We start from the raw sequence: 21,407 nt of genomic DNA, 5'->3' as shown, positions 1-21,407 counted from the left end.
AAACCTTTTTTTTTTCAGACGACAGGCGTGAACGATGGATTGCAGTTTGCCGAGAAAGATGTGCCGTCGTCCCTGATACACTTAATGATTGTAATACTCTCGACTTTAACGACATGAATGACATCCCCTGGGTCCTCTTAACGTCATCCATCAATGCACCGATCACACGAACAACGCATATAAGAAGTTTCTTACGCAGGGGAGTTCTAACTTTTCCGTATCCAGCCGGACCAAATGAAAACACAGCTCCAAAAGAGGTAACGCTTCCCCAAAATGTTCAGCCTCTTGCAGAAAACACAGCTCCAAATGAGGTAATGCCTCCCCAAAATGTTCAGCCTCATGCAGAAAGCACAGCCCCAAAAGAGGTAACGCCTCCCCAAAATGTTCAGTCTCATGCAGAAAACACTGCTCCAAAAGAGTTAACGCCTCCTCAAAATCTTCTGCCTCATGCAGAAAACACAGCTCCAAAAGAGGTAACGCCTCCCCAAAATGTTCAGCCTCATGCAGAAAACACAGCTCCAAAAGAGGTAACGCCTCCCCAAAATGTTAAGCCTCATGCAGAAAATACCGGGACGCAACGTCAAGCCGAAGGAAATGAAAACACAGCTCCCAGATATGTAACGCCTTCTCAAAATGTTCAGCCTTCTGCAGTCCATATTAGATCACGCGCTTCAATTCCACAAGAACATTCGACGTATCAATGGCCAGCCGACGCAAATGAAAACACCGAGGTACCGACTTCTCAAAATGTTCAGCCTCCTGCGGATCCTAATGGATCCGTTTCCAACTCCTCTACATAATCACAAGATTCAATGGCCAGCCGGCGCAAATGAAAACACAGCTCCCACAGAGATAACGCCTTCTCAAAATTATTAGACTCCAGCAGATCAGAAATGATCACCGGCTTCAACTTCCGCAGAACATGCAGGGACTCACTTGCAATCCGGCAAAAATGAAATACACAGCTCCAAAAGAGGTAACGGAGATGAAAATACAGCTCCCAAAGAAGTAATGCTTTCTCGAAATGTTCAGCTTTCTGCAGACCCTATTATATCACGCGCTTCAATTCCACAAGAACATTGTTCGTATCAATGGTAAGCCGACGTAAATAAAAACACCGAAGCACCGACTGTGTTTTCATCTTTAACAATCCTTGCAATCCGGCAAAATGAAATACACAGCTCTAAAAGAGGTAACGCATTCCCGGCCAAAGACCCTAATATATTATCCGCTCATATTTCACCAGCAAATACCGAATTGATCGGTTTTTAATTCACTTGAAAATCCCAAGACTGAATGGCCAGTCGGCACAAGAAAAAACACAACACTAAAAAGATAAAGCCTTCTCGAAATGTTATGCCTCGTAATGGATAAGCCGCTCCTATATCACAAGAAAATACCAAAAGACCAAGCGACCTACAGAAGCATACAAACAAACATCCAAAGAGGATGAAATAAATTGAAATGTTCAGCCTCTTCCTAAATTGATCACCACCTCAAATTCAGCCACAAAATACCAGGACTCACATACAACAAAATCAGGAGAACGAAGACAACAAATTAAAAGGCGTATCACTTACTCAAACGATTCTGGTGCAGAAATGAGAAACTTTACTTAAACAGATTATGGTACAACATGCAAAACCGCATTTATATAATGCGCAGCTAAAATACCACACAACAGTTGGAATGTTAAAAGAAGAATGCTGCTGGCGATACGTATCTTTTTTAGAGAGTCTTACATGAGGCTGTAGCAGAATAATAAATTACTAGTAATACAATTCGACAAATAGATCGAAGCATAAAAATGCATATTCAGACTACAATGTTTAATGAATTATTTTAAAAAAACTATTCCAAATTGTGTTTTTTTGTATTGAAAGCAATTATCTCCTCAATTTTCAGCCTATTCATTAAAATGACTAATATTGGGATTACTGTTCTGGTACTTATTTCTAAAATTATAAACAGAATCCATTGATATGATAAAATTAACAATATGTGACATGTGTGTATGAACTTCTGTAACGTTACAGACGCTTATATGTTCATAGTCAAAATTTTGATATAAACGGCAAATTCGCTGTTCGTTCGATAAACACTTTAACACCGTTCCAAAAACATTGAGTTACACGACATTCCAAAAACATATGCCCACTCGAATCTACTGACATACTACAAAAATCACAGATTTTGGATTGGGTTAAACCACATAGCAATAACTATTATATGGAATAATGTGCATAATATATTTATACAAGAACGTACTTAGCTTCGTATCATGTATCACTCTAAGAGATTGAATAAACAATCGTTTATATTTCTTTATTTAAAAAAAAGATCCCATTTTGCAATTTCCTTAATTGGATTTATTTGCTTTGTCAGTACCAGTTTTAATAATTTGCAGATTTTAGTTCAATCTGAAATTTATTAGAGTGAATATTCTGACGGTTGACAACGTTTGTTTTTAGATTTCAGCTTTTATTTCCATTCTAGATTTAAGTATTTCAGGAAATCTCTGGTATTTAATATGTGCAAGTTTTGTAATTGCTCAAAACTATAAAATTGCTTTGTTCCATAGTCGTATATTTGTTCTACATGTTTGACTCTTTTAAAATGCCATACTTTGTAGAAAAATAAACCGTGTGAATTTTTTGTAAATGAATTATTCCAAATTATTTCTTTTCCGATTTGTGTGATGTTTTTTGTGCGTTTACCTATTTCCAGACCTTTAATATGTCCGTAAGAAAAAATTGATCGAATGTTTAACGTGTTTATATTGTATGTATATCGTCAGGTTCGATGTCTATATCAATCATTTTTAAAAACCGCCATTTTTATATTCTTGTAAAATTTGATCATGTTTTTAAAGTTTTCATTTTGCTCTAATCTGGTCTTTCCAAAACTGTAAATGGGTAAACTAGTTTTGGTTATGCAAATTCTTGAATTTTATTACATATATTGTGTTCAGCCGTTAGTATTGTTGTATATTGTTTTCCAAGTGTAGTTGCGTCCCAATCAATATTTTATGTGGATAAAATTTTACATTTCTGTTTATTTCAATTTATTTCTCTACAGAGCATTTATTGTTATTCAATTTTAAACCGGATATAGTGGATAATCAGTCAAGGGTAATAATTAAAAATTCAAATGACCTTTGACTGCCGTCAAGAAGAAAACAAGTATCATCTGCAAATAATGTTCGTTTGAGTTCGATGTTGCCTATGTGAATTCTTTCTATATTTGTATTATGTCTTATATAGTTAGCTAGTAATGCAATGCATATGATAAAAAGATAGGGCGAGAGGGGACAACCCACCCATACTCCCTTTTTGATTTCCAAGAATTCAGAAAAATACCCATTATTAATTACAGAAGATTTTGCATAACTATACACTATTTCACTAACTGTATTAGATGCTGGCTGAAGCCCATGCTATCTAAACACGTGCACAGAAAATTATTGTCTAGCTTAAGCTATAAAAACTGTTTGAAAATCGGAGAAAAATATAAATCCTGTTTCATTTAAATCGTTCACTTTATCAATTACTTCATTGAAAAAAAATATGTTTTCTCCAATATATCTCCCTTTTATGAATCCTGTTTGCAGTGTGTAAATAAGATTTTGAAAATAAGATTTAATTCTATTAGCTATAGATTTACTTGCAATTTTATAGTCAACGTTTAACAAAGAGACTGGTCGCCAATTATTGATAGATAGAATATATTTATGTTTTGGGCAAACGTGAAATAAGCCACTGCAATTGAAGTTCAGTTAAATGTCAGGTTTCAAAAGAATAATGTATCGAGCTGATTAAGTATTGTTTTATGTCAGTTCAAAAGAGTTTATACAATTCTGTTGTTAGTCCATCTGAGCCTGGGCTTTTGTTATTTTTCATGTCTGTTAATGCCTGGAAGCATTCGTTTTCGGATAAAAGGTCTGGGTATTGTTCTCTATCTTCGTAATTTCGCAAGATTTTGAGAGAATGGGTCACTGTTTTCTTGATCCAGAGTTACGTCTATTTTATAAAGTAAGGCGAAATATTGCTTAACGTGTTCCAAATATTGTTAATAATCATGTTCTGTTTCATCATTAATTTTAAGCTGTTTAGGTACTTTTTGTTTCGATCTTTTTGATTCTAAATTAGAGACATATTTAGTATTTTTCTCGGCTCCCTCAACCCACTCTGCTTTTGCCCTGATTAACATGTCTTTGATTTTCTCCTTATTTATAGCATTAAAAATTATCCTTTTCTGTTTGATATGTTTGTAGTAATATTACGTCATTAGGGTTATTTTTTAATTGTTATTCATTATCATTTAATTTTGCTTCTATTTCTGATTCCTTTTTTATGCTTAGTTTCTTTTTATATATTGCGTATTTTATGCTCTCATCCCTAACCCTATCCTTCATTAATTCCCATAAAATATTAGGTATTGGGTTTTTTTCTAAAATCAATTACCTCTTTTGTTGAATTTTTAATCAAAGTTTTATAACCTTGTTCAAATAGAAGTTAACTACATAGATTGAAATAACATGGACCCCTTGTCAACGTATCAAAAATAATACTGAGTAAGACAATTGAGTGAACCGATTTGAAGCCATTATTAATAGTGGATTTTCTTGCATAACTAACCAGTGAATAAGCCAAATGAAATAATCGAGTCGGCAAAATATTGGGGTCTGAATTCGAATGTCGTATATAACATTTCTACCAGTCAATTTGTCTTTTATAAAATTGTGCACGGTATTGAAGTCACCACCAACTATCGGCAAGAATTCATCAAGGTCAGCAATAGTTTTTTAAGTATATTAAATCACGCAATGTCGTCATTATTCGGTGCATAAATGTTTATAATAGGTATTGTGTTATTGCGGACCAATAGTTTTAACACCTGAAGTATTCCCACTATAATTTCATTATGTTCGATAATATGGATTTCACTTTTTCTATTAATCAAAATTCCTACTCCTACACTGTTGGTACTTTGGTACGGAGTCCGGATAGTGCCATCTATAATCTCGCCCTTCTTTTATCAAGGGCGACACACCACAAACGAAGCAATACACGATATTTTGCGCAACACACGAAGCGACACACGATATTTTGTGCGATACACGAAGCGACGCGCGAGAATGTACTACAAAATATTACCCTTGTCTAGGTAGCCCAAAAGGCGATATATCGTTGAAAATATCGCGTGTCGCTTCGTGTATCGCGCAAAATAGCGTGTGTCGCTTCGTGTATCGCGCAAAATAGCTTATCTCGCGTTCAAAGAGCGACACACGAAACACGAAGCGACACACGATTTTTTGCGCGACACACGAAGGAACACACGTTATTTTATTTTTTAAATATCGCCCATATTATCCGAATCTCGTGTATCGCGGTCTAATTTCAGACCGCGACACACGACACACGAAGCGATAATCGATATTTTGCGCGATACACGAAGCGACACGCGATGTTTGTACTGTTCTAATATCGCGGTAATAATATCGCCTGTCGACTCTCGCGTGTTTTAAACGGTGTTACAGCATTTTTTAACATTGTATTATCAAGTTGTGTGTCGAGGGCAGCCATTATAAAAAGTTATAACGTGTTCACGTTTAGTTTTGCAATTAAGACCCTTAACATTAAAGGTGCACATATTTAGACTTGTCATGTTTTCCTGTGAAATGATAGGACTCTTTTTTATTATATTTATCATTGTTTGCGCGATACAATATTCCAATTTTTAGTTTTAAATATGCTTTCTTAAATGAAGTAAATGAATGATGTGTAGACCAGTACGCATTTTTGAAAGAAATGTAAATAATAAAGTTTTGCTTTATGTATGTAGCAAAAAAGGTGAAGTGTCAAGGTTATTCGATATGTACTCACAATAGCAGTTTAACGTTAAAAAATTCATATAAGATACATTTTACACATTGTTTAACAAAAACGCACGTATTTACATTAGTTATAAATAAAGGAAAATATCAATTAAAACTGTTTTGAGAGGGCATAGATGCAAAGTTTTCTAACAAAAGATATGCATCATTGTAAAAATATATATATATATACAATGTTTCTTAGACAGACATACCGCCAAAAACTTTGTAATATGTGTTAATAGTGTTGTTGTAGTGCATTTCAGTAGCATTAAACAAAATAACTCTCTTTCTACATTAACAGACAATATAAAAGGAGCTAAACACAATAAAGTACATATAGAAACGCATACAAATACAACTGAAAACACATGTACACATGCATGCACAGACATAAACAGTAGTTGCATGAAAAGAAATTATAAAAGATACAGCGAAACAATGATTTGTATTTTTTCTTTCAAAACTAAATTCATTTATATTAACGTTGTTGCCTTTATAACTAGATTTATCAATATACCTTAAACCTCCGACTATATGTAAAAAGAATCATTCGGGACTGTTATTTGTGCTTTTGAATTCCATATCGCAAAGTAATTTTGCACATGCGTAAACGAAATCACACAACATATTGTTGCATAAATAATTCATAATACGTATTGGTATGTACATTGATGAAGGTAAGGGAAATATAATAAATGTTAAAACGTGTTTGAATACTAAAGTTTGTTACCATATTACTCATATAACATACTTTAACACACCGACCAGTAGCTATGAATGTACTATGAGTGCGTAGTGTTGTTATATTGCAATAAAGTCAAAACTTTATTTTGTATCGATTTTGTATGAACAACCAATGTGTTGATCTAACCTTTCCCACATACTATCATAGTATATGCATATAATAAGACTATATATCTTTTTTCACAATCCGCACACTGGTGGGTCAGAAACCTACTGAAATTTATTTATTTACGTGTCTGCATGGTATAAGCATATTTTTTAATAAGATAGTTGGAAAGATAAGAGTTTGTACTGTGGATATGAATCATTTGATTGTACTCTTTTACCATGGTATATATATTTTGATTTAAAACGCACAATATATGAGAGAAAAATAGTACAAATATACATCAATGAAAGCATATATTGAACTCCTTTCCCAACAATTTAAATTATTTCGAGAAATATACTTCACGTATCTATATATATATATATAAACATAAGATTTTTCTTTCTAATCTAATCAGTATTAGAACGCATTTAAACTAAAATGACATATGTTATAATGCCGACAGAGTAATTAAATAGTTGAACAACAAGACACCTTGGCTTGTTTTGTATTTTCATATGGAATGAAACAATGCAATGTTCGAAACGTTAAATAATGTAAGACAAATGAAAACCATCCTTTACGTCCTTCAGCATAAAGGTTTCCTCGCAAATATCACAACTACTACGAAAAGTTGCAATTCTGAAACAGTTTTATTCAATTTTGTCAATTTACCAAAACGTGAAAAGCTCCCTTTAACATTCAGATACGTAGTTAAGTTACGAAACACTTATCTTATTGCAAGCGTTATAGCTTCGGTTATGCATATGGACATTTTAACAAAAATAACTTGAACGTATCGTGTTTCGCAAACAAAAGTTATTTTAATTCATTTATATATTTCTTTATTGAAAATTATGCGTTGTTAAACAAACTCGTAAATAACAACAAAAGAACTATTACTTCCTGAATATTAAACGTTGTTTCAAATCAAGTATCTGTTACAAATGAAATTGAAATAAAATTGAATGCAATGACTTTTTAAAAGAAAAAGGCATTAAAAGATGATAGGGTACTTGTCTTCTCGCACACAATAAAGGAAACTTCTTTAACAATATATTTCTTTGACACAATGGCTAATAATTTAATTGCAAATATCTCAATCATTATTTAACAAAAACAAATCACTGTGAATGATGGGACCATATACCGCCCCATATTTTTGCAAAGCTGCACATGTGAATGTTCTCAACCTCGCTGAATAAACTCAAGTGCATAAGAATTCTAACTTAACGAATACTTATACTTTGTAGTCAATTGCACATAATAACGCTCTGTATTATTATGTGTTCTTTTTCAATTCAACATTTGTTTTTTATTACCTGCTTTTCACAAAGCATGTTCATGTACACTGATTCATTGCTGTTTGTTTAGATTTTCACCACCCATATGATATATTTATTAATGCTCAATTGACTACGAAGTATAAGTATTCGTTTATACACTGTAAAGACTAGGGCGCAAAACAATGCACTCAATTAGAGGGGGGGGGGTATCTGTACATAATAAATATTATTAAATTACTCTACATGCTATAAGTTAGTAAATCGATACATTAAACTGGCAAGCAAAAAAATACATATACATATAACATACATATAACATAAGCACCATGAACATATAGCAACGATCATCATATCATTATCAGTTTTTCCACAGCAATATTTTTTTTAGATATGAAACCAATTTTAAATGAAGTGGCATATACATTTGTTCTTGTCAGTCCTTTCGTACATGCGCTCGTTTATTTGGGTCGTGCTTAACTTCATAAATATTTCTACTACAGTCATTGATCATTACAAACACATGGACCAGAATGTGAGCACCTCATTTGGGTAGTTTGGTTCGTTTAATTTCGACATAAGTAGAGTTTGGAGACCAGTGTCGGATGTATTTTCCACTATTGTTCTTGAAATGAAACGAACGACATTAAAATTGAACACAAGCAAGATGCCTTCGAGATACTCTATCACGTGGTCGTCGAGAAAATACACATGTGTGTTATATGATAATCTGGCGTGTCAATGGCAAATTTAGAATCTGACTTATATTTATAGTTTAAACAAATAGATATTAATGTTCAACAAGTACCCGAGACGAAGGATGTATGAAGTCAAATATATTGATCCAATTCTGAATTCAAGTCAACACAGATGTTGTTATCAGGGATTGCTTTTCTTATAAAAATTATAATCCAAGTAGTGTTGGTCGAACAATGTGTTAGCAACCTTGCTGATGCCTGATGGTTTTAATTCATTTGTTGACATCCACTTTCTAAGGATGGCTAGACGTGTATAATTATGTTGAGAAACAAGAGTGCAAAATGTCACAAACTACGCCCGTTTTAAGGTTTTGAACACATTGATATGTGAAGGATGTGTTTTCTTGTGGTAAATTCATCTGCGAATAAAATAATTTTGATAAAAATACACTTTTATCATACCACCGCGTTGATTTCTGTCTGATATAACGTTGCCTGATATATTTTTATATCATGGTCATCAGGAAGTTCTTGTCAGCCATGTGTATAGGATGGTCATATTCCTCGGAATCAAAACTACAGTAATCATTTTTTTATAAAATACAATCAGATTCAACAAAAAAATATGTTTAACACAAAATGCAACGTACACAGCAAAAAACATTGTTTACAAATATTTAGCGCGCGTGCTCATGACGCCTTTATTAACACGTCAAACGACAAAATTCATATTTTCCCCGCCAAAACTGCAGCTTTGTAGCGATTTTTTCATTATTTATTTAAAATCGTGGACGTTGTAGTATGATTAACAGAAAAACAGGTTACTGCCTGATCTTTTTGTAATATATCAGGCCGGCACGAATTCTAAGCCTTGCCTAGTATATTACAGAACGATCAGGCAGTAACCTGTTATTCTCTCTATATATATATATCTTAGTAATAGGACGGGCAATATAATCCAACACATTATTTATAATTCAATGGCCATTATTTCGAAATACTGCAAGCTATGTGGCTGATTGTTATTATTGGCTGGTGTATTATGCCCACAAAGATTATCAGCAAATTTCATCGCGATCAGATTTAAACTATTATCTCAAAGTTTCATTATGATCCGATGTCAATTATTTGAGGTAGATTAGGGAAAAGGGTAAATTTCTGCCTTATTTATAATACAAGGGCAATAGTTCAGATGTGCTTCGGACAAACTGTCTGTTAATCGAACTTGGTCGAGACACGATATCTGATTATAAATAATTAAATGAAAATGCAGAAAATATGAGTTTTGCCTAAAAATTATTCAAGAGCCAGTTTTCAAAAAAGCTACAGGCCATCTGGCTGGTTTAAAGTGGCCTTTTCACAGATGTTTGCATGTTTTGAAGTTTGTCAATAAATGCTTTACATTGAAAATTGAAAACATTGGAAATAAAAAGCTCCAGTAACTAATCGAGAATACAATTTAAAAAATAAAAAAGTAACCCTCAAGTGGGCTCGAACCACTGACACCTGGGGTCCTGGAGTAAAAGTATAAACCATTTAGACCACTCGGCCATCCGCGCGCACGCAATGAATAAAGTATTTAATACTTTATATAAGAAATCCTCGTAGTTTCACAAAATATAACGACAACAACAGAACTCTCCAAATTAGTCAATCGTTTCGCGTTGCAACGCTTTATAACTTTCAGGTTTTTAAATCGTCGAAAGTTGCGTATATTGGCTATTTTTGAGCATCGTAAATGTTCAGTATCACTGTTTCCTTACAAATATCATAACTAAAACGAAAATGTGCGAATCTGAAACAACTTTTTTTAATTTTGTCAATTTACCAAAACGTGAAAAGACCCCTTTAAGAACATAATATGTCTATATTATTTGCCAACAAATATTACCAAAAAATTTCATGTTGATCTTACTTAAGCAATTTTAGTTAAAGAGCGGACATCACTCTCTTGGGCGCCGCCCTCTAAAATAAACTCCCGCCGTCAAACAAGCCACGCTTATGACGTTTAAATGATACATTCCGTTTTTAAGAGTATAAAAAGAAATTGACCCCGCGTCCCATTTACAAACTCATTAAGATCAGTATTGCGTTGGCTTTGGATATCTTATATTAAAAAAAACCTCAACCAATGACCGGTTTATAAGTTCAGTTAATATGCTGATACTACTTGCGTTAACGATATTATCCTTATTGTGCAATTATAAACCCCGTCTTAAATATCACGCGTATATGCCCATTATAGACTTCTTTTGATACGCTATAATGAATGTTACTTTACACTTACGCTTTACCACCAAGGCTTATTATAATATTTATGAATTGCCTTTAAAATGCCATAATTTATTGTTAATCTATTTTGACACATCACCAAAGTCGATAACAGAGCAGATAACGCGACCAGAAATCGATTTCAGTTAGGTGATCCCTATCGATAAGGCCGTATTTCAAAATCTTTTATACGTGCATTTGGTTGCGTAAACAGCCAAAATTTGCAGGGGAATTTTTCCAGTGTTTCCCCAACAGATCGATATCGATTTAATGTTAAATTAAACAGGATGTTAAATTGTATAAAGACAAAACATGTTAATACCCGCAGTAAACGCCACTCAGGATTAATTTTCACAACGTGGGAATGTCCATTCGCTATTTTGATAAGCGAATATTGTCGTACAGGCAACTAAACAAAGCACATTGAAATAAAACAGAAGATTAAACGCGACGCGAAGCGATGTAATTGGGTTTGCTTAACTGGTCCACACCTGTCTTAAAAAGCGTCCACATCGCCGTTACAAGAAACAACCATACAATATGGAGTATCCTTCGCACGACAGTAGGGCGAGAGAACGTGATGAAAATGACGATGACGAACTAACACTACCGGAAGAGTACCGTTTTCTGCCAATACTGGCACTTCAAACACCATCGCGGAAGAAGCTGGCGAGTTTCTTGGACTCCGAGGGTGAGCCGTTGGTTGTCGAAATAGACTCCGAACCTTGTGACACGTTCAGTGATATATTCGGACTAGCCGAGCTTGCTGGAATGAGCAGCCAAGATCTTGCACAGTTAAAGGTATTTAAATAAAAAAATACATTCAAATTGTTAATCATTCTCACTTTGTTTTGCTTTCGGTTTCATTATTTATACCGCATGCTTTCCCAGTAAATAGCGTGGCTTTTTATATAACATAAAGACGGGAACACGTACTTCTCGCATTTTACTAGTATTGAGCGGCATAGGAGCTTCATGGAAGGGTGTCGTGTCACATAAATTACTAAATGCCGGTTATTTGCTTATATATGTAATATGTATCGTTTCGAATTACAGTTTGAATATGATAATGTTTAACATTGATGCTCCTTAAACAGAAATCGCAGAGCCCAACGCTGAAATTTCTCGAGCTTTGGAACAAAAACAATGCCACGATCGGAAATCTTTGGAAGTTCCTAATGCTTCTAGAACGCTATGACGTCATCCAAGACTGCAGAAACACAGTTTGTAAGTGAGCATAGTTCATCTTAGACTTATGCATGGTTCAATGCTTTTTTTAATTGAGGCCCTATATCAATTAAGCCAAAGATATAGACGTTAATTGTCCTTTGTTCAAATGTTCCAATCTCATAATTCAGTGAACGACTGTAACGTTTATGGGCAGCAAATTCCACACGAAGACCTACCAAGACCGAATATGTCAGGTGTAGACATGTTGAAACCGACGAAGTCCAGTGTAGATCTGAAGCTACCGAAAAAATTAGGTGCAAACCTTCCACAACCGACAAAGTTCGGTGCTGATGGCGGACATGAAGACGGTAAGAATCTACGTGCACAAACCCGAAAAAAGTATTCATTTATTCTTTATTTTCGAAGGCATATCCCATTGAATGTTTGCTTTTTTATTATTTAAAAAATGCATTTATGTTCAATATGTAGAAGAAACTTTCACCCGGACATACGCTCACGCGTCAAATTTGATGGGGGGACATTATGTCATCCCAATATAACTATCTCGGACAGGAGCTCATCCGTTTATTTTTAGTCCTGGACAAAAGCTCACCTTGGTTTTTTTTAAACTGCTTTCAAAAACTCACCTTGACATAAGCTCCCTCGTCATATTAAATAATGCTGACTGTTGATGTTGTAGTTTTTGAGATTTTGAGTTATAAGAGTGTGTCATTAGTGTTATCCGTGTGTTTCTGTATTCGTTAACATGTAATGAGATACATAAACAATGAATTTCATTTTGTTTTAAGCACAAATTGCAAAGCGTTTGTGATATAATCAAAGGAAAACATTAAGAATGAAGATAATGGTCAATGACTTAAACGTTTGATAGCTTTTACAGCTCAGCTTATGTCCGATTGAAACATCGATTGGTACATTGTCTTTTGTCTGAGGCCAAAAATGACAGTCTCTCACAATAAAATGTGAGGGTGGAGCTTATGTTCGAATGAACTTTTTTATGGCTGTTCACAATATTTGCTTAATAAGTTTTGTTGTTTTATAATTCGTCTATCATTGACTCTACGCCCGAAGTATATTTAGTAAATATTTCGTAAATAGCGATTCTACATGTAGCTTACGCATTTGAATTGCAGAACAGTTCGACTGGTACGACGAAATGAATGTCGATGAAACCAAGTTCAGTACAAAGGACGATGGTAATACAATCTTTTGGCCCCTCTCCTTTGTTCCATTATCGGTTACGACAATCTTGTTTATGACGTTTAAACATTTTTCAATAGAAGTGTTTTGTTTTTACCTAGTTTATGAAAGTAAATAGGTTATCGGTCTTTTGCTTGTTATTCTATTATCAGCCGCCCATTGTCGAAATACACCCTCGCAACCTAGACTTAAAATTATTTAATCATTTCCAGATCAAGGCTGCAACAAAGTAATTTTGCTTTGTTTTTGTTTTTCTTGTCGTAATGTATAGTCGTTGTCTGTCATATTTCTTTTGTTTAGTTTCAAAATAAAGGCTGAAATATTCATGTGATTAATACAATACTATGTATGTGTCGAACATATATAAGTTTGCACGTTCGAAAGCCTGGTGGCGCTGTGTACAGGGTTTTTGTCGCTCGCTAAATAAACTGAGTTCAACACCTACCTAAACTTCTCTATAATAACCAATCTCTTGCACGACGGTTACAATACATTCACCTCTGTGTTGGGCTCAGATCGGACTATTGTTATGAAAGCGTCTCATTCATGTCATGATCATACCAAGCGTTCATCATTGAGGTTACAGTATACTAAACAATCTCTTGCACGACGGTTACATTGCATTCACTGCATTAAAGTAAACCATCTCATACCATGATATCTTATATCAGTCTTAATTCATAATTATAAAATTGATATAGTGTTTTGATGTTAAAAAACCAACATACATACACACGTCGAAGCAATTCCTAACGTCACTCAATAAACATTATGTTCAATTGTTTACATTTGTAAAGTGCGTGGAATGATTCCATCTGCGTAAATGGGCAATAAAATAGTTCCAAAGAGTTGCATTAAAACTCGCAAGTTTTTGCACGATTTATCGCACATTTAAAAGTCATATTTCTTAATTTAATGCATGCGATCTTAAATATCCAATCAAATATACATTGAATGCGTTTGTTCGGTTTTAGCTATTTGGTAGACAAAATGGCATCCTGAGCCTTTCGCAGAGTTGTATGTGAGAGCAAGGAACGACAACTCTGCGTGGAGATTGTATAATAACAAGACTATCGGGTGCTTACGAGAGTTTAATTCCTTGTGATGACATTGAGGTTTTCAATTGTCGTATTTTCGAGTCCGTAATTATGAGCTCAATAAAATATCCAAATAAACTAATATAACATTCGCTAGGTTTGTACAATTTTAAGTGTTTTGTTGTTTTTTATTCTAGTTTAAATGATAATATCGCTATAATTCTACGATAAGGCTTCTGTAACATATAGTTAATATCGATACTATGTATAGATATTCGAACATTGAAGTACCGTGTAAACATAACACAAACATATTCAATTATCTCAGTTTGTAAAGTGCTCGACTGCAGATTTGAGGATCCCCTTTCCCTAGCATCACTTGTGCGCGGATAGGTCATACAATATTTTGTGAAACAATTCGTCCTTACATTTGATTCAAAATTGGCAGAGCTTCGTCAATTACTGGCATGTACACAGTTACTAGTAGAGGAAAAGTAGCTTATCCAGAAAAAGTGGGATAATGTAAACATGCCGCAGTGATATGACAGAATACTGATGAAAACGGCAAAAATCTAATCCAGCAATATCATCAAACTAAACACAAATGCAAAAATGGTTGTTATTCATGGCGTTAAAGTAATAAACGCGTTAGGATTTTGATGGATTTCTGTTTTTCAATTTACAGGTTGTTTAGTAAGCATATTTATCAGTTTTAAGTCAGGTTCGCAAACTAACTCAATTTTATTGAGATATCCACTTTACTTCTTCCGAACGCAAAACACTCGTTTTATTTTCCAGTTGAAAACCATTCGAAGACCTTTTACGACGCCTTCGTGTGCTTTACTGATGAGGATTTTGCTTTCGTCAAGGAGCTGATCAATGAACTGGAGGGCAAGCGTGGACTAAAACTGTTTGTGCCGGGTCGCAATGATCTACCTGGGGCCGCAGAGTGCCCGATCAGCGCTTACCTGATTGAAAAGAGGTTATATTTATAACAAACAAATTGAGTGAAATGTGTAATTTACTTAAGAAACCTTACTTAAATATTCATTTTCTTTGAACAGTGCTGTAGCTCGTCAATATTTACCTGACACAGAACTCTATGTATAAACATATAGAATGACCATAACGAAGAGAAGATAAATGTCCGTACTGTAAACTAGTTTAATCAAATCAAAGTTTATACGGAAGGAATGCAATGCATTCTAGATGACGGGAAAAACGGAATTTGTACAGCGCTCGTTTTAGAAAAAAATGAAACTTTAATCAAGAATATTTTTTCTGAAATATTAAGGTAGAAAATATCAAAGTTGGAATAATAATTACCTGTCATTAGTTAAACTTAACCAAGTGAAGCACTCAAAATAACTTATTCATACTGAAATTACCACTTAAAGACAAGAACAAATATTGATCCAACAAACAAAGGTCCAAAAAATTGGTCTAAGGCGAAGACATTTAACCAACTTTAAGATTGATCGCCAATGTTCGCGGCCTATCTAAGAGGCTTATTTAATATTTTATGCACCAAAAGTCACGTTAGTGAATAGAGGCGTTTTAAAAGTTTGGAATTTAAGCAAACACCAGGCCATATCCGCAAAAATTAATACAAAATCGAGAAATACTAGCTTTAATGGCGATATGGAATCGATCCTTTCACAATTTTTTAGAAAGTACTAGGATTCATCAGATATATAATTCGTTTTATCTACATTGTTTATGCGTGAATAATTATAAATCGCAGACCACATTATAAGGTCATTTAGTTTAATCGGTCTAAACATTTGGAAGATGTTTAAAAAACGGTAGACAAATGTAAACGAAGTATTATACTTACAATTGAGGATTATAATATACATGAATATTAAAACCGCTGAACCTCTTATTTGTTTACGCATTTAGACTACTATTACTACTACTACTACTACTACTACTACTACTACTACTACTACTACTACTACTACTACTACTACTACTGCTACTTCTACTACTACTACTACTACTACTACTACTACTACTACTACTACTACTACTACTACTACTACTACTACTACTACTACTACTACTACTACTATTACTACTACTACTACTTCTACACTACTACTACTACTACTACTACTACTACTACTACTACTACTACTACTTACTACTACTACTACTACTACTACTACTACTACTACTACTACTACTACTACTACTACTACTACTACTACTACTACTACTACTACTACTACTACTACTACTACTACTACTACTACTACTACTACCATTATTTGTATCATGATAAGATATATTGCCATCAACTACAACAGTAGCTACAACCACTCTAGCAGCATTATAACTATGTTAACATAAACGCCTAAACATGTTTCTTGACTGCAGGTGTCGTAAAATGCTGATTATCATATCCAACAAGTTCTTGCGGAGCGCAAAATGCGATTTCCAGGTGCAGTTTGCTCGAGCCTTGTCAAAAGGTAGGTCTAACACTGGACATACAACAATAAACCACCTCGATATGATCAAACCCCCTAACCCACTATATATAGCATACATGTCTTACATACATATTTACTATATCGTCTGCAGAAAAAGCAAGAATTAGTAATACATATTCTTCAAACCATATATATATTAATATCATTTTTTAAAATAAAAGTCTAAAGCTTATAGGCGCCGTTATGTTGTTTTGGGTTTGAGGGGCTGACTATTTAACCATGCAAAACAGTGCACAACAATTATGCCGGAATAGCATGATACCGGTACAAAATCATATGTTATTGAATGCTTAGACATCAAAGGGTTTTTATATTAACAAAAAGACGCAAATGAGCGAATTCGACGTTATACAGAAATATTTAACTGACCATACAATCAAACTGGTAATATTGACGAACGATGGAAAGCATAATGAACGGGCTAATTGATAAACACAAAGACCGAAGAAAGAAGCAAATTATTCACATGCACGTTGTTCTTATGCAATATATCCACATCGATTGTTTGTTTATCCACGTGTTTATTTTGTTTAACATTTTTCATGCAAACGTGTGTTTTCATTTACCGATTCAAAATTAGAACTTCGCATTGTCAAATAGGACATTGTTCGACTACTGTTTTCTAATTAAATTAAGTTGATACTATTTGTTTCAGGTTTACGCAATCGAAAATTGATCACCATTGTTTATGAAAAGGACGCGTTCATCCCGCGCATCCTTCGCTACCGGGCCCACTGCGACTTCACTAAACAAGAAATGAAGGAGTTTGTCTACTCAAAGCTCGTACGCGCCATTACCGCTGGAGCAGGAATTTCGGATATTGAGGAGAAAGAAACTCTGGAAAATTATTTTCAAGACAGCATGGGGTTCGCATATCCAGATTGCCGCAGATGGAAAGACGATGACATTCTTAAAGACGCCCCTTCGATTGAATACAACGACCTTTCTGCGACTGGACTCAGTGACTTATCTCACACAGAACCAAAACTTCTATTGGACAAACGGTCTTCGTCGTGCAATATGTTAAACATCTCACCTGTGGAAATGCCAAGGACTGTTAACAATATGAATATCACTGAATTAAATCGTTCTTTATCCACAGAAAACAATGAAACTTCACTCACTGAACCAAAATTACCGTATCAAACTTTTCCAGAGAGGTGTGCGTCGTGGGATGGAAACACTTACAAAGCGAAGTGCAGTAACGGATATGTGAAGAAAAAGAGCAGTATTAAACACTGCATTCTTAAAACGTTTAGAAATATTAAAGAACGAATTCTAAAAGGCAAGTATCATCCAAGGGGAACTAATAGTGACTGTTCACAACAATATCTAAGCAGTACCAGTTGTAACCTTTCATCTTGCCCGGATAATAACCATGTGTTCCGTAGTGAAGATACATTGGAATCATGCATTAACAGATTATCTTGCCCTGATAACAACCACGTGTTTCCTAGTGAAGATACATTGGAACCACGCAGTAACAGTTGTAACCTTTCCTCTTGCCTTGAAAATAACATGTTACCTCGTGAAGATATATTAGTTCCAAGATCTGGTCTCCAGGACAAATACCAGGATCCTGTAGAGAATTCATTTCATGTGTAAGAAACTAAGCATGAACTTTATTCCATGTTGTTAACATGATTAGGAAAAAAACGTGTCCATATAAAAGGTTTTTGAATCATCTTGATTGTGTAAACCGTTGTCACAAAATAAACGACGGGTATAAACTATTTTCAAAATTTTTAAACGGACTGTAAGTCAAACTGTAGACTACATAAACATTCTTTGGTAAAGTATTGTTCATATTAATATCGTTTAATGATATTTTTGCGTCTTAAATACAGCAGTTTTTTTATAAGATACATGTACATGCAAATCATGTTTGTATATCGTAAAATGCACATATAAATTTAAAAAAAAATATCATTCTCTTTAATGTTCTGATCACTTTATTATTCGTATGCACTCCAATAATGTATTTAAAAAACGAGAGCTCCGTGTCATGTTTAACGAAGGCTCGATGTGCAGCCCTTAATGTCACCAAATATCCATGATTGTCAAATAAACGAAATGTGGTCAACATGGAATGTGATAAATGCAATGCACGACAAGACCTATCCAAGCAATGCAACAAATGGTCGTAAGTGTCGTTTAGACCCATATATGACGTGGGTTAGGAACGTATGACCTTACACAGTTTGCCTAGATTCAGTAACCCATGCGGTCTCTCTTGCGCCTAATGAAATCAATTTTACGCGATGGGCAATACATGCATTGTTTTGAAACTTCATAAAAACAATTACAATGTGATGTTGTCGATGGATGGGTACATACAAATACAAAAGTAATTAAACTGCTAAAAAACAGGCAGTCTACCGAACAGGCAGCGCGATGCACCTTGATCCAAATTACAGACACAGTCCTCTTGACACAAATATGTATAAATTAAGTGCTTTTCTTCACCAGCTTAAATTTCGGATGGCTTCATTGCTGATGAATTGGTACAATCTGCTTCTGCAAACGGACGATTTATATCCCAATGATGCATGGTGTATTTGTGAGTATTTCGGAGTGTGTATGGTCATTCCGAACATTCCTACCTTATAAGCGAACGTTCGACAAATCTGGAATTCTAGGTGAAATATCAAGATATTTGGTTTTAACTGACATATATTCAAGTTTGTTGTAGTATGGTGCTATGGGAGCCCCCTTGTGTTGGTATGGTGACCTAAAACCAAACTCACTGTATGATTGCGTGAACATATGTACATGTTTCGATATATACACCCCAAAGAAGCGCCTAATATTGTTTTCAAATGGATCAAGAACTGGTCGTAATTCAGTGTGACGGTTAATAGCCGTTCATAAATTGATGCGTTAGTACCACCGGTTTTGACACGGACATTTAAAAAAAAATGGACAAATGTCATACCCCAACAACGGATATTTAAACCCCGATTTAAAGATTTTGGTACATATTTTATTACATGTATTTGCTGACTTCAATTTCAAACTAAATTGCAATTACCCTCATGTAATTACGTTTGACCAAATAACAAATGAATAGTATATAATCAGTATAATTAAGTCAAAAATGCTTGGTGTAAACATGAATTATCTCTTTTGTTAATTATTCAGGTTGTATCGAAAAAATGTCATTAGGAACGATTGGTAACGAAATACTATCAGGGATGTTTACATCACAGTTCAACTACTGAACAGGTTTTCGTCGAAGTTCGTTGTTATTTTTATCTGATTCAACGCAACACTCCTACAACATGCCTCATGTTTGCTTTCATTTCTAGTGTAAGGTTGATCTCAACATAACCTTAAAATGATTGGAGTTTACTATTATGTTGATCTGTCAAAAATATTTGAATTTAATTTAAGTAAGACAATTTAATATGGAATGCATTTTGTTTTGTTTTTGTTTACAATAATTCCGTATTTATTTCATCGTTTAATCACATGTGTATATCACCCCCACCCACGTCCACCCAGTTCGTTTAAGACTCTGTTAAATCTTACGAACTTTTCGTCGGGTAAACACAGCAATTTGATGGCATTTATTTCTTTGGTAAAATAGTATAGACAATTGTGCTTAAACATTGAAAAACCTTGATTTTAGAAACGGAATAACTATGGTTACAAAGAACTCAGTTTGACATTGTAAATGTACAGTTTTCGGCTTCTATCTTTTATGAAGATGTATTCGTATATATCTTTGCAAAAGTGATCACTTGTTATGCCCAATGACTTTATAAACTTAAGCACATACATTTTGGCTTGTTTACAGCATAGCTCTTAAACAACTCGTTTTGCAATAAACCCGTTCTTCAATAATGTTAGTGCCAAAAGGCTGGAGTGTCTAATTGCAATTTATTTTGTTTCTAAAAACCCGTTTTGCAATAAAGCTATTTTGCACTGACATTATTTCATATCTTGGTTTTCATAACCTTAGTCCGAAATTGGTTAAATTCATTCTCTATAGACATTATGTATTGTTGCATCACATTGACTCATGAAATTGATCTCTTTCGATTTCTTTTATTTGTTGGTCGTAACTTAACACTTCTGTCTTTTCATCCTTTAATTCAAATCAATGAGTACATGTGCTCTTAATTTATTGAGAAACGGGTGTATTGCAAAACGGGTGGTTATAGAAATAGTATATTGCAATAAGATAGTGTTAACCGTTTTGCAACAGAAGTTTCCATTTTCTAGGTTTTCTTCAATTTAGTAAGAAATCACCTAATATACACATTCTGTGTTGTTTCATCACATTAAATCATGACTTTCGTCGTCTGCAATTTGTTGGTCGAAAATACACTTCTGTCTTATTTTGAAAAAGAAAATCCGTAAATACAACATTTGAAACTTTCTTTCACCGCTTCCAATCACTTGGAATCAATTAGTATATATGTAATGTTTTTGGTCTAAAATGAGTGCATTGCGAAATGGGCAGTTACACAAAAATTCACATTGCAATTAGACATTTCAACACGCTTATTTTTCAATA

General features: G+C 34.2%; 2 protein-coding genes across 4 annotated transcripts in view; both read left to right on the top strand.

Annotated features, from left to right (window-relative positions):
• Window positions 1-2,383, top strand: LOC127854269 (fibrous sheath CABYR-binding protein-like). Its single transcript, XM_052389341.1, has 2 exons — window positions 1-257; window positions 312-2,383. The coding sequence occupies exons 1-2, from the start codon at window positions 114-116 to the stop codon at window positions 798-800; spliced, it is 633 nt and encodes a 210-aa protein (XP_052245301.1). The 5' UTR covers window positions 1-113; the 3' UTR covers window positions 801-2,383.
• An 8,791-nt stretch (window positions 2,384-11,174) lies between these two features.
• The window catches only part of LOC127854265 (uncharacterized), a 463,099-nt gene continuing 452,866 nt past the window's right edge, over window positions 11,175-21,407 (top strand). The window contains exons 1-6 of one of the 3 annotated variants that reach the window (XM_052389336.1): window positions 11,175-11,763; window positions 12,060-12,189; window positions 12,321-12,500; window positions 13,287-13,349; window positions 15,189-15,372; window positions 16,773-16,864. In XM_052389336.1, the coding sequence (XP_052245296.1) occupies window positions 11,503-11,763; window positions 12,060-12,189; window positions 12,321-12,500; window positions 13,287-13,349; window positions 15,189-15,372; window positions 16,773-16,864 (910 nt within the window). In that variant the 5' untranslated portion in view covers window positions 11,175-11,502. The remainder of the gene's footprint in view (window positions 11,764-12,059; window positions 12,190-12,320; window positions 12,501-13,286; window positions 13,350-15,188; window positions 15,373-16,772; window positions 16,865-21,407) is intronic. The other 2 variants (XM_052389335.1, XM_052389334.1) reach the window with 2 other exon arrangements.

The sequence above is a fragment of the Dreissena polymorpha genome, chromosome 12 (genome assembly GCF_020536995.1).
Source record: "Dreissena polymorpha isolate Duluth1 chromosome 12, UMN_Dpol_1.0, whole genome shotgun sequence".
NCBI lineage: Eukaryota > Metazoa > Mollusca > Bivalvia > Myida > Dreissenidae > Dreissena > Dreissena polymorpha.
Note: the sequence above shows the minus strand (reverse complement) of the source record. Positions and strands in the feature narration are given on the sequence as shown.